Raw genomic sequence first — 23,556 nt, 5'->3', positions numbered from 1 at the left:
AAGGCTGCATTGATGGGCATTTAAATGTAAGGTTTTTTTTCCTTAAAATTCCCTCCTAAACTTGGGGTGCGTGCTATACGCCAGAGTGTGTTATACGCCGATAAATACGGTATTTCCATTTGCCATAATTGTAATAAAAACTGTTGTGTTGTCATACCCTACGATAAAACGAGTTTATCTGACTTTTATCAAACATTTACTGCAGGTGACTTTCTAATGCATGTGTTTTAAATGAACTCATCTTAAAGAAAAGCATCATTAAAACCAGAAACCCATTCTCCTGGGTCAGACTGACTGGGCAAGGGCAGGTCCAAGCTATCATTTACCCAGAGAAGCCTCCCTTGTGAAGACCTCCAAAAGCCCTGCTGTTGGGTGCCGCCATCTTGGATTTGATGTCAGCAGTCCCAGCCGACTCAGCGCTGTCAGTCAAGAGACATTCTATAAATCATATCTTGGACCCTAAGGAAGGGCATTTTTCCCACTGACCTCCAATAAATTCATTTTTCAGGGGTTCCCCAAAATCTACTAATTATTTTTAGGGCCCCTTTGAGGTAAAAAATTATTTTTAGGTTTGAGGGTCCCCTGCAAAACTCCTGGGAGTCAGTGGGAAACATGCCCCTCCTTAAGTATTAAGAATGCCACCCTTACAGACAGCTAAAAAGAACATTGGTGTCAATTGGTGCTCCTCTGACGAGTGGCATTGACCCTGGAACTATGCAGGCATCATCAAATTGGAGGTCACCCAACCACAGCTCAAGGAACCCCTAGCAACCTCTGGAAGAACCCCAGGGTTCCACAGAACCCTGGTTGAGAATGACCATTCTATAGTGTTCTTCCTCTCCCCCTTCTGACAACTACACAAAAGATTATATAGGGCAGGTGAGGAGAGAGCAGAGGAGCAAAGACAGTATTAGACAGTACAAAATGAGGAGGTAATTAGCCCTACAGAAAAATTTAATATAAACCTAAAAATCAAAGGTGGTGAACCAAACCTCTAAGCCCTTGTACACACGGTCGAGATTCTGACGGAATGTGTCCTATCGGACCGTTTTGTCAGATATTCCGACTGTGTGTGGTCTCCATCGGAATTTTGTCTGAAAATTTTACGGAAATGTTGGAAAACTTGGTCCGTCGGATACTCCGACGGACCGAGTTTTCCAACTTGTCCATGAAATTTTTCTGACAAAATTCCCCGATCAGACATACTCCGATCATGTGTAGCCTACGCCGACGGACAAAGTGCCACGCATGCTCAGATCAAATTCCTAGACCAAAGCAATAGGCTGCTAGCCTGAATGTAGTCCCATCGTAACGAAATAACGTCATCACGTTATGTACAATCGGATTTTCCGACAATTTTGTCCGACCGTGTGTATGCAACAGTTTCGGACTAAATCCGTCGGACAAAATCCAATGGATTTGGTTGTCAAACTGTCCGACCGTGTGTACAAGGGCTTAGCCATGAAGGAGGAATAAACAGGGAAACTGCCTTGACTCCAAAAACATAATTAGTAAACCATTTATAAAGAGGTTCAAGCATCCTCAAGCATAGTAATTCGCTACTCTCCTCCCTGACACCTACATAAAAGGTTATATAGGCAATAAAGGAGAGGGACAGAGGAGCTGGGCCAGCAAAGACAGAGTTGTGCCGCGTACACACGACCAAATTTCAGATGGAAACAGTCCGATGGGAGCTTTTCATCTGATTTCCGGCCGTGTGTATGCCCATCGGCCTTTTTCTGTCGGCATTTCCGATGGTCTTTTGATTGAGAGCCTGTTTTTAATTTTTCCGACGTAAAACCTTTCTATCGTATTTTTCGATCATATGTATGCAATTCCCGACACTCAAAATTCTGACACATGCTCGGAAACAATTAGACGTATGCTCGGAAGCATTAGCCCTTGTACACACGGTCGGAGAATCCGTCGGAATGTGTCCTATCGGACCGTGTCGTCGGATAATCCGACGGTGTGTGGTATGCATCGGACTGATTCCGTCCGAATATCCGTCGGACCCAATTTTCCAACATGTTGGAAATATTTCCCGACCAACTGGTTCGATCGGACATACTCCGATCATGTGTAGCGAATTTTGATCGGACCAAGTGCCACGCATGCTCAGATCAAATTCCTACATCAAAGCTATTGGCTACTAGCCTGAATGTAGTCCCATCATAACGAAATTACGTCATCACGTTCTGAAAGATTGGATTTTTCGACAACTTAGTCCGACTGTGTGTATGCAACAGTTTCGGACACAATCCGTCGGACTAAATCCAACAGACAAAATCCAACGGATTTGGTTGGCAGAATCTCCGACCGTGTGTACAGGGGCTTAAACTTCCCTTTTATAGTACCGTTGAATGTGTTGTATGTCGCGGTGTTATTGACCGTCGGAATTTGGTGTGACCGCGTGTAGGCGAGACAGTTTGAGCGAAATTCCTCAGAATTCCAACAGGAAAACCATCAGAGCTTTTTCCGACGAGAATTCCGATCATGTGTACGCAGCATTAGACATTATTAGACATTACAAAATAGGGAGGTAATTAGCCCTACAGAAAAATCCAATCCAAACCTTAAAATCAAAAGAGCACCAAACAGAGGAAACCACATTGACTTCAAAAACAGAATTAGTATACTAATATAGAAAGAGGTTCAAGTGTCAAAAATAATATTCATTTATCGAAAAATACCTTTACTTAGATGACTCTATTCCAAAAACCCCAACCCACAATTCAAAGCACCTAAATTGAAATACCATATACCATAATTCCTGGAAAGAACCAATGGGTGGTCACATAAAACCAATAATATATCAATCAACAAAAGCAGATGAATAAATTATAATTTGTAAATTTGGTAAAATGTGTTATTATAATTAGAATTCTGTGCATTTATCTGCATTTTTTAAGTTGGTTACAGGGTCTCTTTAGGAAACACTTCACCTGGTTTGCAGACCACCAAGGAAAACAATAATGAAATATATACTAGTTACTTCAAAGGTAAAATGGCAATTGCAAATTCTCACAGCTGGAAATAAAGGAAAGTGGTAGGGGGTTTAGCACACCGAACTTCACCTCTAGCTAAAATTACATTTTGAGTGGGTTAACCCTTTGAAAAATAATTCTGCTTTTAAATGTTTAAGAAGTCTTCTGTTAAGAAAATAAATCATCTTAAATGAATTTCAAGAATATTTTTAGACACAAAACGAGATCACATGACTGAGAAATGAAGAGGTTAAAAACAGAAGAGTTCTTGGTAAGCCAACCAACCCCTCCAGGCACCATCATGAAAGAACTTCTGTCACAAGCTTTTTATCATTTATAGTTATGACTTGTGTGAGAACCGCAGTGATTCACAGAGAGCTCTGCCTCGGCTAACAAGGACATAAAATACTTGCACGTGCCGAAAAATCCAGTGCTGAGTTGCCTCTAGAAACAAAGCAATACCTGAGAGTCTATAAAAATATCGAATAATTGCAAAATTATTATTTTTTTAAATAAATTAACAGAAGCTTTTTTCAGAATGCAAATTTTATTTATTTACAAATTCGAAAAAACTGTTTGGTGAATAATTTGTGAATCCCTGATTTCCATTAAGTTGCTTGAATAGTTTAATTTGTTGAATTAACACAATAGACCGCTTGTTAAGGAAAGGGTCCACATCAGGCCTTTATAGGCTGGGGTGAGCCAATTGATCCAAATTTAAGTTTTTTCATGGATTGGCCTGAATTATAATTGTAATTATATTTTAACTAGAAAATAATTGATGATTTTTTTTTTTTTTAATTGTCTGAACCTAAAAATAAGAGTTTGACATCTTCGGCTTACAGGCCTAAGATGTCCCATAATAAGGTGAGTGCAGGCCAACTGCTAGATTTAAATAAGCCTATAAAGAATAATTATTCTCAAATGACTTCAAAACCCCCTTATCTACAAATAATATTAGTTGTATATATTCAAGGAGGAGTGGCTGGTACATCCTAAATTCAAAAAAATCTATAAAAACCTGACTCCAAAAGTAGGAGTAGAGTCTAAGCCAGGTTTTTATAATATTAAAGAGAACCAGTGGGCTTCTGTAAAAATCCAAATCTCCAGTACTGAATATTTATAATGGTGCTGCCATACTACCCAGGGACTTATCGACAAATTCACAGTTGTATTACTTTGTTAGGTTTCTGTTAGCAAATCAGTGGGTTACCTGGGTATGGTCTGAGGGTAACCCATAAAAAAAGGTTCAATTTTTGTTTTTAAATTTTAGGAAATTTCGAGATTTTTTTATTTACTTGCATCCTCTTCCTGCTTAAGAAAAGTCAACCTCTATGTTTGTTCTATTGCCTATTGCTCATTACTGATAACAGATGCTCAAAAAACTGCCCCAAAGCTGCTGTTAGAACTTTCTGAAAGAAACCTAAAGTCTTTGTTGATAGATCATTTTAAGATCCTCGAGCAGCCCAGTAATCAGCTCTGACCTCAGGCAGGAGAAAGGTCAAACTTCATAGAGGTCTTATAACCTGGGAAACCTTTTCTGCTGTGACAGGGAGAAAAAAACAACTAAATAACAACACACACTGCTATCCCTGTAGGGCCCCACTTGTATAACAAATTAAAGTGGCCCAGAGAGAATGTAAGTAATCAGCTCTGATTTCAGGCAGGAGAAAGGTTAACCTTCATAGCGGTCTTAATGCCTGGAACCTGGCAGACCTTTTTCTGCTGTAACAGGGAGAAAATACAACTAAATAACAGCGCACACAGCTATTCATTGAGGGCAACCATTAGTATACCAAATTAAAGCAGATCTCCTACTTTATGTAGTAAAAGTGCCCAACCTTGCCAATCTACCCCCCAGATCTTTAAAAAATTAATATTCATGCAGTCTTCTAGCCAGTCTGGCAGCTGGCTTTACAGAAGCTCTCTTTTTCGGCAGCAGGGAATGGGGCAGTCTTTCTAGACTGAATGGTTCTTTGTAATGACATGCGAGTGCCACTCAGTACTGTGACCCCCGGGCTACGTGATGACGCACCCACACGGGGTAGAACAGCAATAGGCAAGGCTCATAGGAAATGGGCAGAATTACATAATTGTCATTCTAGCTCACAAGGCCCACAGGCCGAATGCAGCCCACCAGGCTATTTCATGTGGATCTCACACCTCTCCTTATCTCAACTCCCCCTTTTCTCAGCAGTCAGCAGCAGAGAGGAGCACAAAGTTACTCCTCAAGATCCTGTACCTCTCTGTGCAGCTGCAGCATCCCCACATTTCTGTCTCACCAGCAGGGCCGTCTTTAAGGCAGGGCAAAAGGGGCAGCTGCCCTGGGCCCTGTCATTGTTGTGGGGCCCAAAGCAGCTGCCTCTTACTTGCCAACTATCCCAGTTTAAATTCCCTTGTTTCTTGAAGTTTTATTCCCATGCTGTGTCCTGATATCTCAGTGTGAAGTGCTGCTACTAATGCTGCCCAGCTCTGCCCTATTGTTGTGTTGTGTTGATGTAAATAACGCCAATCATATGTAAATAGGGGTGGCATTCATATGTAAATAGCTGCATTCGGCAGCATAGATATACAAAGTAAAAGGTGCCATTCATATGTATATCATGCCTCCCCTGCAGTGAGGAGATGATGTGCTGTAACCTCTAGCAACCAATCAGTGAGCAGTATTACTGTACAGTAATCTCTAGCATCCAATCAACAAGCAGAAACCATGTGCTGTAACAACTATCAACTAATCAGTGAGCCTTAATGTGTGCTGTAACCTCTAGCAACCAGTCAGTAAGTGGTAAAAATACACTGTAACTTCTGGCAACCAATCGCTGCCTGATTTGATACAGTAAACTGATTTTAAGTCTAGCTGCTATTTATTGTATTTCTCAGAGCAGGTGGAAAGCTAAATTGTATGGGGGGGGGCCCCCAAGAAAATGTTTGCCCAGGTTCCAATCAATATTAAAGATGGCCCTGCTCACCAGTGTCAGTATTCAGCAGTCTCCAGCCCTCCTCTGGTCCTCCTCCAGACCCCGCACTTTCTGCTTCTCATCTGCACCCAAGCTTCTTCCTGGCAGCAGCACAGGGTATGTGGGGGTGCACTGTGATGTAAGGAAGGGTGGGGGATTCTTGACATTTGATGGTGGTGGTGGGGGGGGGGGGCTCTTGATAGCTGATGTAAAGGGGGTGGTGTGCTCTGGACATCTAGTCTTATAGATACAACCAGCCTTTGAGGGCAACCATACTGTTGATGTAGCCTGCAATAAAATTGGAGTTTGACACCGCTGTTCTAACTGAACACAATGGGTGGTTCTAGGCCAAGGGTGAAGCTGGGGACAGTGCTTGAGTGTGGAAAGGGTAAGTAAATCTTGGGCTTGTTTTGTTTTTTATTTTTATATTTAAATAAAGGATGATGGAGACCCAGAAATGAATAAAAATTTAATTGGAGTTGCACATTAAAAGCAGAGATTAAGATACTTACAAATACGTATTTATGACTAGTTCTCTTTCAGCACTTGGCAGACATTTTAAGAGGGAGTCCCAAAAAAGAACAGGTAGCTCTCAAAGTTTTTTCTTCCTATACTTTCCACCACCGACGGTCAGTGTTCATAAGATAAATGTGGGCAAGAAATCAGTTTTTAGTATCAGCCCAATCAAAAGCTGTCTTGCACTTGGCTTCTACCATTTTGTGTGCTGTTACAAAGTTATACATTTTATTAACATGTTGGCCTTTACCATCTTGATTGTTCATAGTATTGTCCATAGAAATTCCAAAAGTACCAACAAAGTTACCACTACAATATAGACACTGCCTCGTGCCATGGCTGATCCAGATGCGAAATAGGATGCAACGTTTCCACTGTTACATAGGTTGCCGGTGCAGCAGTACAACTTCTGACTGGCCTGGAGAGACATGGAGGTTGATAAACCGTAACACACGTCCGCAGAGCAGCACCCCCGCAGCAGAGTGTTCCCTCTGGGAAAGCCTGGGCAAACACAAGCAGATCAGCATGTGAAGATTGTGAAACCATCAAAATAATGATTGTACAGTATCGCACAAAAGTGAGTACACCCCTCACATTTTTTTAAATATTTTATTATAACTTTTCATGTGACAACACTGAAGAAATGACACTTTGCTACAATGTAAAGTAGTGAGTGTACAGCTTGTATAACAGTGTAAATTTGCTGTCCTCTAAAAATAACTCAACACACAGCCATTCATTTCTAAACCGCTGGCAACAAAAGTGAGTACACCCCTAAGTGAAAATGTCCAAATTGGGCCTAAAGTGTCAATATTTTGTGTGGCCACCATTATTTTCCAGCACTGCTTTAACCCTCTTGGGCATGGAGGTCACTAGAGCTTCACAGGTTGGCACTGTAGTCCTCTTCCCCTCCTCCATGATGACATCACAGAGCTGGTGGGTGTTAGAGACCTTGCACTCCTCCACCTTCTGTTTGAGGATGCCCCACAGATGCTCAATAAGGTTTAGGTCTAGAGACATGCTTGGTCAGTCCATCACCTATACCCTCGGCTTCATTAGCAAGGCAGTGGTCATCTTGTAGGTGTGTTTGGGGTCGTTATGTTGGAATATTGCCCTGCGGCCCAGTCTCTGAAGGGAGGGGATCACGCTCTGCTTCAGTATGTCACAATATACGTTGGCATTCATGCTTTGCTCAATGAACTGTAGCTCCCCAGCACTCGTGCAGCCCCAGATCATGACACTCCCACCACCATGCTTGACTGTAGGCAAGACACACTTGTCTTTGTACTTCTCACCTGGTTGCTGCCACACACGCTTCACACCATCTGAACCTAATAAGTTTATCTTGGTCTCATCAGACTGCAGGACATGGTTCCAGTAATCCATGTCCTCAGTCTGCTTGTCTTCAGCAAACAGTTTGCGGGCTTTCTTGTGCATCATCTTTAGAAGAGGCTTCCTTCTGGAACGAAAGCCATGCAGACCAATTTGATGCAGTGTGCAGCGTATGGTCTGAGCACTGACAGGCTGACCCCCCACCCCTTCAACCTCTGCAGCAATACTGGTAGCACTCATACATCTATTTCCCAAAGACAACCTCTGGATATGACGCGAGGCCTGTTCTGAGTGGAACCTGTCCTGTTAAACTGCTGTATGGCCACCATGCTGCAGCTCAGTTTCAGGGTCTTGGCAATCTTCTTATAGCCTAGGCCATCTTTATGTAGAGCAAAAATTAGTTCTTTCAGATCCTCAGAGAGTTCTTTGCCATAAGGTACCATGTTGAACTTCCAGTATGAGAGAGTGCGAGTGATAACACCCAAATTTAACACACCTGCTCCCCATTCACACCTGAGACCTTGTAACGCTAACGAGTCACGTGACATCGGGGAGGGAAAATGGCTAATTGGTCCCAATTTGGACATTTTTACTTAGGGGTGTACTCACTTTTGTTGCCAGCGGTTTAAACACTAATGGCTGTGTGTTGAGTTATTTTGAGGGGGCAGCAGATTTACACTGTTATACAAGCTGTACACTCACTACTTTACTTTGCAAAGTGTCATGAGAGCCATGAGGAACCACATCCAAAGTTATTGATATACATAAGCATCTCCCCTTCAACTTCATAGAACAACATTGAATGAGAAGGTACATTACCTACTGCATCCACACATGAGGTCATGGTACCGGTACATGATGTGGTGAAAGGTGTAGTGCATTCTCCCTTGCCTGTCTCATTGCACGCGTAGCACTGTAGACCATTCAGAGTCTCGTTCACCTTCACTGGAGGAGGCAAAACATAATCATTCCATTTAACGCATCCAGGCAGCCCAAGAACATTCACTTAAATCGAATGTGAAAATGTGTCTCCCAATCCCCAACACCTAACCCTAAGTGAATCTTTAGTCTACCTTATAAACACAACCCTTCCCCTATGACTTAATATCCCCTAAATTATCACTCAACACCTAAACCTTAACCTAGCCTTGACACTTAAAGCTAAAGTTTGGGATGGTGGTGGTTATATGCTCATGAGCTCTCGGGCCTACATCAAACTTGCCAAAAAAAGGAGAAAGACCCCACCTTGCTCGGGTCCTACAGACGTTTTTTATTACTTAATCTAGATACTAAAATTCTATCCAAAATCATTGCTTCACGCTTAACACCCATTCTTCCTTCCCTAATCCACCCAGCTCAGGCGAGCTTCCTCAAAGGTTTATCAGCAACCTCCAACATTTGCAAGGTTTTAACAGCACTCGAATATGCTAAATCACACCCATTGGAGGACTTGGCAATCATCACGCTTGATGCAGAAAAGGCCTTTGACAATGTCAACCTCAACCGACTCTTCCTCGTACTGTTAGCCCTTGTACACACGGTCGGACATTTCGACAACCAAATCCGTCGGATTTTGTCCGTCGGATCTTGTCCGAAACTGTTGCATACACACGGTCGGACAAAGTTGGCGAAAAATCCGATCTTTCAGAACGTGATGACGTAATTTCGTTACGATGGGACTACGTTCAGGCTAGTAGCCAATAGCTTTGATGTAGGAATTTGATCTGAGCATGCGTGGCACTTTGCCCGATCGAAATTCTCTACACATGATCGGAGTATGTCCTATCGGACCAGTTTGTCGGAAAATATTTCCAGCAAGTTTGAAAATTTGGTCCGACGGATATTCCGACGGAAACAGTCCGATGCATACCACACACAGTCGGATTATCCGACAACGCGGTCCGATAGGACAAATTCCGACGGATTCTCCGACCGTGTGTACAAGGGCTCACAATTATAAGGCACATTGTAGACTTTCTATGTAATATGTACTCTGCCCGACAGCTAGGATTATGACCCTGGGAGGTATCTCAGGTGTTATCCCTCTACATAAAGCTGAAATTTGGGTATGTCATTATTTTCATAGTCACATTGGTCCAACTTGGAAAAAAATAAATAACCCACAGCATTGTTGTCAGAGACCACAATAATAACCCCCAGCACTGGTGTCAGTGACCATAACAATAACCCTGAGCATTGGTGTCAGTGACCACAGTAATAACCCCCTGCATTGGTGTCAGTAACCATATTAACCCGCATCATAGGTGCCAGTGATTGTAATAATAACCTTCAGCATTGGTGTCAGAGACCACAGTAATAATCCCCAGCATTGGTGTCAGTGACCCTAACAATAACCCCCAGCATTTGTGTTAGTGTCCACAAAAATAACCCACATTATTGGTGCCAGTGACCATAAGAATAACCCCCAGCATTGGTGTCAGTGGCCGCAATTATAACCTACAGCATAGGTGCCTATGACCACAATAATAACCCCCAGCATTGGTCTCAGTGACCACAAAAATAACCCCAAGCATAGGTGTCAGTGGCCCTAAGACTAACCCTGAACATTAGTATCAATAACCATAATAATACTCACTAACGTTGATGTCAGTGACTACAATAATAAATCCCAGCGTTGGTGCCAGTGGCAGTGCTATTAACCCCCCCACTCCCTATTGGTGGCAAAAACAATGTGTTTTATTCCCCTTTGCCAATATTGGTGGTCAGGGCAGGTGGTCCGTACAGTGGCAGTGAATTTTACCCCCCAACTTTGGTGGTCAGCTGATTACACACCCCCACCCTGCTCTATCTCACCAATGAGGTCGGGAATATACCACATATTGGGCACCAGGAATTTAAGGTGACACAGATTCACTTAGTTACTTTGCTAGGTGAATAGTCTACTTTATTATTAAATCAACCCCAGTGCATGCATCTGAGATCAGCAGAGTTTACCTGTATTCACGCCCTCGTTGCAGTTGTTGTACCCACAGCATGATATCTCAGAATACATTTTTACACCACCGCTGTTATAATACAGTTTTCGTCCGCAGAGATTTCCAGTTCCGCAGCCTTTGATCACCACATCTGAGCTGGAACCTGCAGAGGCAAAAAAATTGTGTTATTATCAATCATATACACACATATAGACTACATGTAGAGTCTGCCATGTCTCTCACCATTGACATACATGGTGGTGACGGTCATACACCGATCCTGCACTCCGGCACACTGGATTGAGGTCAGGTTGGAGGACGCACAGGTGCTGCTGTTCCCCTGACATCTCCGGCAGAAGAGTGCCGCCACAGGCACACGAGCTGGAAACAAGATCAATCAGGATTATATGGTGGCAGGTTTTATGGCAGGTTTACTAGCTATGGTGTAACTACGGGAAGGCTGACAACAACAACAACATTTTCCAGGGACATTTTGCTACTGCACATACTTTATGGATACTATAGAGCAGGGGTCAAGTCCTGGGGAAAAAAGTGTGGGAACTCCCACCCAAGAAGATCCACTCCCCCACCAAAAATAAAAAAATGATACGCTCATATGCACAAACGCTTCAAAAGTGGTATTTTTCTTCCAATTTTCGTATTGTGTGTATGAAGCTTAACTGTTAGAACATTAAAAAAATGGTAGGTGGGAAGCAAAGCGATTACGCACTTACCTATGCCTTCATGTGGTGGTGGAATAAATAATAATAATAAAATAAAATAAAAAAAGAGACAGAAAATCAGGAGGGGAGGAGCGCATCATGAGAGGTCTGACTAAATACAATCTCTTAGCAGCAGGGACCTGATCTATCCGTCAGCTAGCTGTGATTGACAGGTAGATTGAAGCGGAAGCTGTCATGGGGCCCCCTACTAGCAATGCCTGAATGGTCAGGTGTGCGGCACTTACTATTGCGAGCTGTGTCGGCGGCTGCTGGTATAGCACCTGCTACACATCTCGCATACTTCAAAGTCTTGCAGGCAGTGCTGACACAAGGTCATTCAGCACCCAGGGCAAAGATGCCAAACTGCACCTCCCCCACCTTCCTTAAGGGGTAGGGTGTCCCCCATCACTGCAATAAACGATTGCCTCCAGGGCAGCTGCCCCTCCTGCCCACCCCTTGTCCCGGTCCTGCTTGCAGGACAGGTCTGCTAATGGCGAACTGAGTTCCCATTGTGGAAAAAGTACAGGAAGTCCGTTCCCATGCATTCCCGCAGGACTTGAGCCCTGCTATAGAGATTTACTAAAACTGGAGCACTCCGAATCTGCTACAGCCGTGCATGGTAGGCTACTGTCTCTCACCCCCCCCCCTCCCCCACATCCATTTCTCTCCTTTTCCATGTCCCCCATCTTTCTCTCCTAACTATTCCTATCTTTTCTCCTAGCAGGAGGGGGGGGGAAGCACTGTGGCAGGCTAGCGGGGGGGGGGGGGGGGATGGGGGGGATGGGTTGCTACTCCACAGACCGCCAGAGGTTTGCTTTTATAAACTCCAAACAAACACCCAAGAACGCCCTTAGTTAAAGCAAAAAAAGTAGTATTTCTCTTCATCCAGTCCTGTGTTTTGCACAGCTCTGCCACACAGCACAGCCATGCCAAGGCAGGAGACCTGATTTTACCCAATTAAACAGGTCAAACAAGCATGATCTTCTGTCTTGTGCTCCATGCCCATATCCCCTGCGTGGGAATTTGTTATCTGGTTTCCTTTGTTTCTTTATGTCAATAAAAACAATTGTACCAGAAACAGGTCAAACAAATTCATATGGCCTCTGTGAGTCTGCTCTTAAACACAGACAGAGCATCCTGTAAGTAGGGGGTCTGAATTTTGGAAACCACATATACAACATCCAAGGAGATTGCCAGACCAATGAACAAAGAGTCCAGAAATGTTTAATATCGATGTGCATTCAACATATATACCAGCAACGTGTTTCGGGATTCAAAGGACTCCCCCTTCTTAGGGGCTCAGATACTCTGTATGCTTGGGAGGGTGCGTACTGATGATCTTTTGCTTCTAGGACCATTATTATGTGTGGCTGATGAATAAGCTACCAGCCCAATCATCTGTGGCCAGAGAATTTCCTACCCCGCAGCCACACGTAGAAAAGGGGCTGCGATGTGGGTGACATCATGTGAGCCCACATGACTATATTCAATGACATTGTTCAAGCATGGCCATTTAACTATATTAGGTCAATGATGTCACAAGCCTCCCCAGCCCTTTTTTTTACGTGAAGCTACGGGGTGGGGAATCGGCTGCTGGTCCAATCAGCCCTGGCCAGAGAATTCCCCACTCTGCAGCCGCATGTAACCAAGGGGGTGCTGGTGACATCATTGACCTAGTATGGCCACATGACCAAAGTTGGCGAAAGTCATTGACCAAATATGTCTATATTAGGTCAATGATGTCTCCAGCCTCCCTGCTCTTTTGTTATGTGGCTGTGGCCAGAGAATTCCACTGCTACAGTTGGCTGGGCTGATGGCCTACTATCATGTGCTAGTTTCCCATGGGTTTGGGCCAGCCCAAACATTATCTCATGTTTAACCGCTTGATGGCCAGCTATGTACCCATACCTTGCTGGACTTCAAGTTTTTATCATAGGATGATGTGTGCAGCTGCAGGCATCATCTCAGTATTATTTTTTTCAGCTGTACGTCAGCTAAGACGCTGTAGGAGGCGTGCGCACGCGCCTGCAGCGTGTCCCCGGACCCAATGCGAGCGCCCAGCAGGTGCAATGACCGCCGGGCACCAGCGATCGCTTGTGACAGAGCGAGAACCGGGATCTGTGTGTTTAAACACACAAATCCCGGTTCTGTCAGGGGAGAGGAGAGAGATTGTGTGTTCCTACTAAGTAGGGAAAGATACAATATTCAGCACTAACACACCTATGAGTAAAATATGTATAACTGCCAGCAGACACTCAAGGTAAATTCAATCAATCCCTCAGATAATCATAAAAGTAAACAGTGCTGCGCAATACATTAAATGTCCATAAATAAATGATCCGAAATAGTGCAGGTGGAAAGGTAAACACAATATGAGTTGATAAGATCTGATAATTCCGTGATCCCTCCAATACATATATAGATGGCCTCTCACCTCCAGCCTTCGACCTGAAACACGTCACAAAGAGGTAAATATATGGCTGAACACACAGATCCTCTTTTGAAACAGCATCCAGATCCAACTCCATCAAAAGTATGGTATCATATGCAAAAATAAAGGACACGATCTAGTGCTCTCTGCTTTGCAGTTTTAATAATAAACATTTAATAGAATAACACTTACAACTCAGATCCAAGTGCCGGCATAAAAGTAAACGTCCGTTTCTATAACCAATGTAATGGTGACGTCATACGTGACACCTGCCCCCCGTACGCGTTACGTCCCTAGGCAGGACTTCTTCAGTGCAAGGCAGTAGGAACACCAATCTCTCTCCTCCCCTAGTCAGTCCCATCCCCTCCACAGTTAGAACACACATAGGGAACACAGTTAACCCCTAGTGTTAACCCATTCCCTGCCAGTGACATTTATACAGTAATCAGTACATATTTCACTCCAAAGACATGCTGTTAGGTTAAAGAGGGATTCCACCTACAAAAAAAATATTAAAAGCCAGCAGCTATAAATACTACAGCTGCTGACTTTTAATAAATGGACACTCACCTGTCCCGGGGTCCAGCGATGCCGAGGCCGATTGATCGCTCGGCTCTCGGCTGCTGCCGCCACCATTCTAGGTGAGGGAATCAGGAAGTGAAGCAAATCGGCTTCACTTCCCGGTTCCCTACTGCGCATGCGCGAGTCGCGCAGCGCAATAGGAATTGTCCACGCTGTCTCTGAGACCCGTGTGTGTCCCAGCAGACAGCGCGGCAGGACAGAAAGAGGAATAGACTCCCATGGGAGTCTATGCCCAGAAGTGGGTGTAAATACCTGTCTTTGACAGGTATCTCCACCCCCCCTCCCCCCTGAAAGGTGCCAATTGTGACACCGGAGGGGGGGAGGGTTCCGATCAGTGGAAGTTCCACTTTAGGGTGGAACCCCGCTTTAATTGGCTTCTGTCTAAATTGGCCCTAGTATATGAATGTGAGTTAGGGACATTAGATTGTAAGCTCCTTGAGGGTAGGGAATGATGTGAATGTACAATGTATATGTAAAGCGCTGTGTAAATTGACAGCGATATACAAGTACCTGAAATAATAATAATTACAATATTTATAGCACTGATTGCTGTATAAATGTCACTGGTCCCAAAAATGTGTCAAAAGTGTCTGATTTGTCTGCCGCAATATTGCAGTCCTGATAAAAATCACTGATCGCCATTACTAGTAAAAAAAATAATAATAATAAAAATGCCATAAACATATCTCCTATTTTTTAGATGCTATAACTTTTGCGCAAACTAATCAATATACGCTTATTGTGATTTTTATTACCAAAAATATGTAGAAGAATACATATCGGCCTAAACTGAGGAAAAAATTAGCTTTTTATAGAAAACAAGTAAAAGATACAATGTAGCAATATATTGTATTGTGTATCTTTTGTACTTGTAGTGCAAAGTGGATTTGCCTTTCGTAAATAACCTCCATTGTGTTTTTTTCAAAATTGTCGCTCTTATTTTGTTTATAGTGCAAAAATGAAAAAACGCAGAGGTGATCAAATACCACCAAAAGAAAGCTCTATTTGTGGGAAAAAAAGGACGTACATTTTGTTTGGATGCAATGTCACACGACCGCGCAAATGACACAGTGCCGTATCACAAAAAATGGCCTGGTCAGGAAGGGGGTAAATTCTTCTGCGGCTGAAGTAGTTAAATGGACACCAATTTTTTAAATATTTGGACTCTGATTTCATTAGTCTGGCACTCTTATTGGTCTTTGTATATGTTTCTAGATGTCCATTACAGCTGTCATGACTCACAATGTTGCTTCCAGAGCCATATTGGCCTGAGAACGTTGGACAGTGGGACATCTTTGCGATCATGATCATGCGCTCTAACCTGAAGTTTCAGTATATCCTTACTGGTACTCAGGAGATGGGAGCAAGAGTCATTCACTCATCCCGAAGTTTCAGGCTATATTACAAAGGGACGCCTCTCAAACCAAGCCTAATGTTTGACGAGATGTGTGGCCTCTGGCCACTCCACCTGATGCGTTTCGTCCCTCCTGAGACACGTCAGTGCATTTTGTATTACAGGTGAGTATTGTCAAGCTTTTGGAACTGAGGACTTTGTTTCTTACCGTAGACTGTGGCGTTGTTACACATATTTGTTTCGCAGCAATAGGAACTTATATATGTCTTCTTAAAGCCCAAGTCCATATACACCGACTGGTTACACCTGAGTCCCTGAGAACAGCCCTTGTACGTCTTCTCTGTGATGGTCCCATACTCTGCAAGAATACAATCCTGTTAGTTCAGTTTAGGATCAATAGCTTCATTTTCTTGCCATTTATTAAATTGTACAAAAAATAACAAACAACAGAAATACTATAAAACATGCAAAATGTATGTATATAATTTATATATTGTTTCGTTTTTGCAGCAATTAACAAAACATTTTTTTTCACGAAGTCCCCTTCCTCCTCACAGAAGATTGGAATTGGAGGGTCCTTTCACACTTGAATACGGTATGGGCAACCCGCATTCCATGCAGATTTCCCGCACCGTATTGAAACTACACTGCCCTTGCGATCTGCTGTGAGCGTCAGTGCAATGTTAATGACACCCTAAAAGCAGGTAGAAAAAAGCAGTGTGTTCTCCCCCAACAGATCGCATAGTACAAAAGTTGCAGTGCCTTTCCAAAAAATTGTGTATGCGCTACTTTCGTTGTGGTACGGTGCCATTTCAGCCCATTAAAAATGAATCAGCTGAAATCGCACTGCAATGACCTGCCCCGTTCACATCTTGTGATTTGGGATTGCAAAATCCCAAATCGTGTAGGAACCGCAGTACAGCCCCCTTTTTGAGGGTCGTTATCCTTCAATGGCACCCCAAATGTGATGCGATACTGCTGCGATAGTTGTGCGACAGGATCGTATGACAATCCCAGCAAACCGCGCCTATAGGAATCATGTGAGCCTTGTTACACGAAAAGGAGCAGGAGCTTGTTTTTGGGTGACAAACGCACATAGGGCAGCCCATTGAAGTGAGTGCACAACCCTATGCAGCACGCAGAATCACGTGAAAATCATGATGTCAGAATCGTGTAGCGGGAAGGCTCGTTCCCTCTCTGCAATAAGGTGAACAAGGCCTGAGTTACACAGGAACGCGCAGTGTATTCCTGTGTGATTCTTAGTGCAATTGGGCCCTAAAAAGTATCTAAACGGAAAGCGGTTGTAACCCCTTACATATACCCAGTGAAGAAATCCTCCTACATAAGTTGTACCTGTTTATCTGCTGCCCTTTCTTTTAGACATCTGCTCAAAGTGCTGAATTTTAAAGCTGATCTGAGAGTTCAGAAAAAAAAGTCACAGAGAGCTGAAGTTACACTCCGCAGAGCTCAGTAAGGAGAGCTCTGAGAGCTGATTGGAGGGAAGGGACACACCCCCCTCCACACAGCACACAGGAACAGAGCTGAGGCTGCAAATCACAGGCTGTGTGCTGGAGGTCCCTCCCTTGTCACTTTTTTTCTATTGGTGTCAGGAAAACTTGTCAGAAGTGACTCATTCTGATAGTAGAGGAAGGAAGCAGCAGACCAAAAGCGACACTTAGTGCTCTGGATGGAGACAAGAACACACTATAGAGGGATATGCTTTGTTTATATTTCATGTCTGAGGTTTACAACCACTTTAACCACTTGCCACCCATGTGATCAGCCGTGTCCAATCACAGCTGATCCACGATGTAAACAGGAAGAGCCGTTGAATGGCTTTTCCTCACTCGCGTCTGACAGGCGCAAGTAGAGGAGAGCCACTCTCCTGATGGGGGGGGGGGGGGGGGTCTGTGCTGATTATTTATCAGCGCAGCTCCCCTTTGGATGCCCGCCCAGGACCACCAGGATGCCACCCAGGACCCCCAGGGATGGTCACCACACTGGACCACCAGGGAAATGCCAATCAGTGCCATTGAAAAATGCCTGCCAGTGCCAGTGATGCCTATCAGTAAAATCCAGTGCCAGCCATCTGTGCTCATCAATGCAACCTTTCAGTGCCATCTATCAGTGCCCAGCAGTGCCGTGTATCAGTGCCACCCATAAGTACCCATCAGTGCAGCCTTTCAGTGCCTATCAGTTTCGCCTATCAGTGCCCACCAGTGACACCTATGAGTGCCCATCAGTGCCGCATATCAGTGCCACCTATCAGTGCTACCTATCAGTGCCCATCAGTGCCGCCTATCAACGCCCATCGCCAGTGCCCATCAGTGCCACCTCATCGGTGCCATCTCATTGGTGCCACCTCATCGGTGCCACCTAATTAGTGACCATCAGTGCAGCTTATGAGTGCCCATCAGTGAAGGAGAAAACTTACTTATTTACAACATTTTATAAGAAAAACTTCTTTCAAAATTTTCCTTTAGCAAAAAATAAAAAACGCTGAGGAGATCAAATACCACTAAAAGAAAGCTCTATTTGTGGGAACAAAATGATAAAAATTTAGTTTGGGTACAGTGCAGCACGACCGCGCAATTGTCATTTAAAAATTGGCCTGGGCAGGAAAGTGCGAAAGTGCCCAATATTGAAGTGGTCAAGAATAAAGATGTGATATATTGTAGCTTCCCAGATCTGGTGGCTGCATTTGTTTTGTTTTTCTTTTTTTTTCTTTTTTTTCACCTGGTGATCCTGCCAGTAATACATTTCCTGTGCTAGGGTGGCAAAACTTACTCACTACACTTTATCTATGGAGGAGCAGTGTTACCTGTCACTAGTGATGGGCTAAGGTTGGGGCTGAAGCCGGTTCCTTCCCAACCAGCAGGAATCAAACGATAGCAGACCACCATTCCAATCAGCCAACAATACCCATTCGTTTAGGGGTTTTATAGACGGTTTGGGAAGGATAATGTACTACAATCTGCACACCAAGCAATCCTGTGCATCAGAGAAGTTATAGAAGCCCATTTCTGTACTGGCCACGCATGTTGACGCGTTTCGTCCTGCCCATGGGGCTTATTCATGGTTGAAGTGCGTCTTGTGGTACATTATCCTTGTCCTCATACATTCAACGACATGCCTCCCAAGAAGAGAGAAAGAAGGATTTGGTTCCAAATGGGAACAGTACAGGGACAGTTGTGAAGTATGCAATGAACTGTGCCCTATGTGTTCACTGTATGTGTGCCGAGGTTTAAGCCATCATACCATACCTACAACGGTGAAGGACTGTGACATGCAGCTGGTCTGGTTGAGGATACATTGCTGTGTAGACTCTGGACAATAATATGGTAATCCTGTACATTGGGTGCATCTCAGAGAAAGACCTGGGAGAGAATCAGGTATGAGATTAGCACAACATATAATATAATTGTATCTATGTACGCTCTTTAGTGATATGATGACTGTCATCTGCTTTTCAAATACTTGCATCTGTCATTTTAATTATTTATTATTTATTTAATTATTTATATTATATTTTAATTATACAATTAAAAGGCATTTAAAGCGGCACTCCAGACAAACAGCTAAATAAATGTTTTAATTGCCAAGTCTTCTTTTTTTTATGTTTATCCAGCCCATGCGGCAAAATACAGTAATAACATTTGTGATGGCTATAGTAGTGGTGCCCTCTCTTCACCCCCCAGATCAAAGGACTTTGTACAGGTAATAACAACCAGACAGGGTTTCTAACCCTTCCCCATTTTCCTAAAAGTATTTTGTTATGTGCCCCCACTCTGAAAATCACCCATCACTTTCTGTCCTGGTGAGAACCTCTCCTGTCCTGAAACTTAAAAGAAGTATTTATTGGAGGTGGCTTTAACTTACATCAGAGATTATGGGGTACAATCTAAAGCTGAGGTCTAGGTAAGTGTAAAATGTACTAATTGAAAGGGTTAATTGCTTGTTTTGCCTAGGGGTAGAGGAATAAGCAGTAACTCTTCCCATTTTCTTCTAATACCGTATTCCTTGTTCCCCCACCAGCTCTTGTCCTGGGATGTGGTCATCTACATCCTCATGTACATTGAAGGACCAAGTTGATAGAACCACAATCAGATTCCTACTCGTGCTGGGCACATTCATCCTCTCTAATTGTCTGGATGATCATTGTCATTCCAAAAGTTTGAGTTGTCACAAGAACAGGAGCAAACATCCCCTGACAACACCATCCACAGGTTTCAGTGCACATACTTTGGATCTTACAGGGTAAAAGGATAGCCCTCTGACCCAATAGGGCTGTCATGATGATGGTGCCATTGGGAAATTTTTACATACAGCTTTGGGAACACTGACTTACTATACTGATGGACCAGATGTAAATAAGGTATTGGGGGTATAAAAATAGTTTCCTTCTGGTTGCTCTACTATGGATTCTGAGTACATCTGTAAGCCCTTGTACACACGGTCAGAGATTCCGATCGGACCGTTTTGTCGGATATTCCGACTGTGTGTGGTCTCCATCGGACTGTTTCCGTCGGAGTATCCGACGGACCAAGTTTTCCAACTTGTTTGTAAAATTTTCTGACAAAACGCTCCGATCGGACATACTCCGATCATGTGTAGAGAAATCCGATCGGACAAAGTGCCACGCATGCTCAGATCAAATTCCTAGACCAAAGCTATTGGCTACTAGCCTGAACGTAGTCCCGTCGTAACGAAATAACGTCATCACGTTCTGAACGATCGGATTTTCCGACAACTTTGTCCGACCGTGTGTATGCAACAGTTTCGGACAAAATCCGTCGGACAAAATCCGACAGATTTTGCTGTCGGAATGTCCAAACGTGTGTACAAGGGCTAAGTGTCTCCTCTGGAAGGCTTCTCCTCTCTTCCTGTTCTGGTGACAAATGGAAATTGTGGTTCTCTCTTTCTTTTACTCTGTTACATTGGACACCAGGGCAAATAGCGAGAGTAAACTCCCCAAATGGGGATACAGACAACAGTAATAAAAACTAACCAGGTGCTATAACCCATCACCCTTCCATCCAAAGCTAAAAAAGAAAGTTTGGGCTTAAGATATACTGTATTTTAAATGTTACTTCCAGGCCTGTTTGGTGGTCAGATGGTATAGATTAGTAGTTCTCAACCCCTTGGTTGTTGTACGGTGACAGGTTGTGGCCTCCCTCTTCCTGGGTCTCCATCTGCAGATTCTCGAATCTACCAAAGTAAATCCAGCCTCCAATTGTGCCCACAGAGCCTCCCAACCTTCCACAGACCCTTCTAGCCCCTGCAATGCCCTCCACATTGCCCCCCAACCTTCCCCTTCCTGGGGTTTTAGCTGCAGATCCCCTAACCCAGTGGTCATCAATCCCGTCCTCAGGGATCACTAACAGGCCAGGTTTGCAAGATAACTGAAATACATCACAGGTGATATCATTTGCTGCTCAATGATTGTAGTATTCTAGTCTCCATCTCCCCAAGGCAATATATAAAACCTGATCTGTTAGTGGGCCCTGAGGACAGGGTTGATGACCACTGCCCTAACCTACCACAGTGCCTCCCATCTCCAATAGTGCCCCTAACTTTCAATAATTGCCTGCAGTGCCCCACAATCCCCTACAGTTCCCCAAGCCTGCTGAATAGCATCACCCCCCATTGTGCCCCCAGCCTCCAACAGTGTCCCACAGTGCCTTCCAACCTCCCATAGACCCTCCTAGTCCCTGCAGTGCCCTCCACGTTGCCTCCCAAACACCCACAGAGCTTCCTAGTCCCTGCAGTACCCTCCAGTGCCCCACAGTACCCCTGAAAAGCCCTCCAGATTTCTGGAGAGACCCCCAACCTCTTCCAGAAACCTTGTTTTCTACATGGCTATCAAGTCTGCTGCAGACTCCCCTAACTCCCGCCAGAACCCCCTTCCCTCCCTCAACAGTGACACCTAGCCCAATCCAGGGCCTTCCAGAATTTCAATATGGCTACTTCCAGGCATGTTTGGTGCTCAGATGGTACAGGTCAGTGGTTCTCAACCAATGGGCTATTATCCAGTGCCAGGCCTCCTTCTAGGCCTCCAGCCGCAGATCCCGTAACCTACCACAGCGCTTTATGGCTCCAATAATTCCCCCAACTCCCATCACTGCCTGCAGTGCCCGTAATCCCCCCACAGTGCCCCCAACCTGCTGCAGAGCTCTGCCCCCCCCCCCCCCCACACTGTGCCCCCAACTTCCAACAGTGTGCCACAGTGATTCCCAACCTCCCACAGACCCTCCTAGCCCCTATAGTGCCCTCCAATCTCCCACAGTACCCTGAAAAGTCCCCCGCTTTCTGAAGAGACCCCCATCCCTATCTAGAAACCTCATTTTCTACAGGGCTAGCAAATCTGCTGAAGAGTCCCCTAACCCCCCCTCCACCAGGGGTGGACTGAAAACTCATGGGGTCCCCGGGCAATAGGAGATTATGGGGCCCCCAGGCAAATCAGAGATTATGGGGCCACACAGTATACACACACAGTATACAATCACACAGTATACACATACATGTACACACAGTATACACAGACACATTTCTATTGGCCGAGAAGGTACTGGAGAGGTGAGGCAGCTATATTCTCAGGATTTTTAGACCAAAAGGATGTCGGTAAGGAACCTATCAGAGACAGATGTAAAAAAAAATACAGATTTTTGCATACTGTCCCTGATTTTACTAAGGCTGGCAACCCTGATGAGGCCCCCTAGTGGCACGGGGCCCTTGGGCAATGCCCGAGTGGCCAAATGGTCAGTCCACCCCTGCCCCCCCCCCCCCCAACAATGACAACTAGTCCCATCCAGAGCCTTCCAGCATTTCAGTACATGTTTTGTATTCCCATACTTTAATAGTGCGACTTTATAACTTTTTATACTGTTGGGAAGGTTTGGAATAATTTACCGGGCTCTGAAAAGGTTGAGGACCACTGGTACAGATAGACCATAGCCAAGTTCAATCTTATATTGTCTAGTAGGACTTACTATTCTTTCACCTCCTTAGAGATGAAGATCGATTCTACTTCCAAATGTATACACAATATATATCTATAGTGTACTCACCCGCCGGGAGAAGAGCGAAGAGGAGATGAAGTATCAGCAACTTGCTCATTTTCATGAATTCTCCTTATTTTTCGTTTCTTTGACTCAATTGTCTGTCCCCGATAGACCTGGTCTGCCCGGCTGTACCTGTCCCTCCCTCCTGCCTCCCTCCCTCCCTCTTACCTTCCACTCCCTGCTGATATTTTCAGCTTTTCTGACCCGTCTGCATATTTTACAGTCTTTTGTTGTTGAACAAGTGACAAGTGAGAAGGAGTATGGATTGTACTGTGATCTACAGAGAGAGAACATCTAGTGTAGGATTTAAAGCTTGGAGGAAAAATGGGAGGCAAAGTGGAGAGTCTGGCCTTTTAAATTCTAAATAGAGGCAAAAGAGCCAAATTAAGAGTTTTCATTCCTCCCGGAATGTTAGTTTACTTTCTTTAAATCCCAGAGTTCAGTTTAGTTTTATATTAGAGAAAGGCTCGATTTAACCACTTCAGCCCCGGGAGATTTTCCTGTTTAATGACCAGTCCATTTTGTGCGATTCGGCACTGCGTCACTATTTAACTGACAATTGCGCGGTCGCGCGACGTTGAACCCAAAAACAAAAATTGACGTCCCTTTTTTTCCCCACAAATAGAGCTTTCTTTTGGTGGTATTTGATCACCTCTGTGGTTTTTATTTTTTGCGTTA

At 44.2% G+C, this 23,556-nt stretch overlaps 1 protein-coding gene across 1 annotated transcript; it reads right to left on the bottom strand.

The window, feature by feature from the left end:
- Positions 1-6,400: 6,400 nt before the first annotated feature.
- LOC143933707 (urokinase plasminogen activator surface receptor-like) lies at positions 6,401-23,035 on the bottom strand. The gene is made up of 7 exons (XM_077456696.1): positions 22,885-23,035; positions 19,081-19,194; positions 16,026-16,175; positions 10,972-11,109; positions 10,748-10,891; positions 8,612-8,737; positions 6,401-6,961 (listed from the first exon to the last, which is right to left on the bottom strand). The coding sequence occupies exons 1-7, from the start codon at positions 22,937-22,939 to the stop codon at positions 6,723-6,725; spliced, it is 966 nt and encodes a 321-aa protein (XP_077312822.1). The 5' UTR covers positions 22,940-23,035; the 3' UTR covers positions 6,401-6,722.
- Positions 23,036-23,556: the final 521 nt, after the last annotated feature.

Source organism: Lithobates pipiens, unplaced genomic scaffold (genome assembly GCF_037356315.1).
Source record: "Lithobates pipiens isolate NorthernLeopardFrog02 unplaced genomic scaffold, aLitPip1_a1.2 Scaffold_27, whole genome shotgun sequence".
Taxonomy (NCBI): Eukaryota; Metazoa; Chordata; class Amphibia; order Anura; family Ranidae; genus Lithobates; species Lithobates pipiens.
Note: the sequence above shows the minus strand (reverse complement) of the source record. Positions and strands in the feature narration are given on the sequence as shown.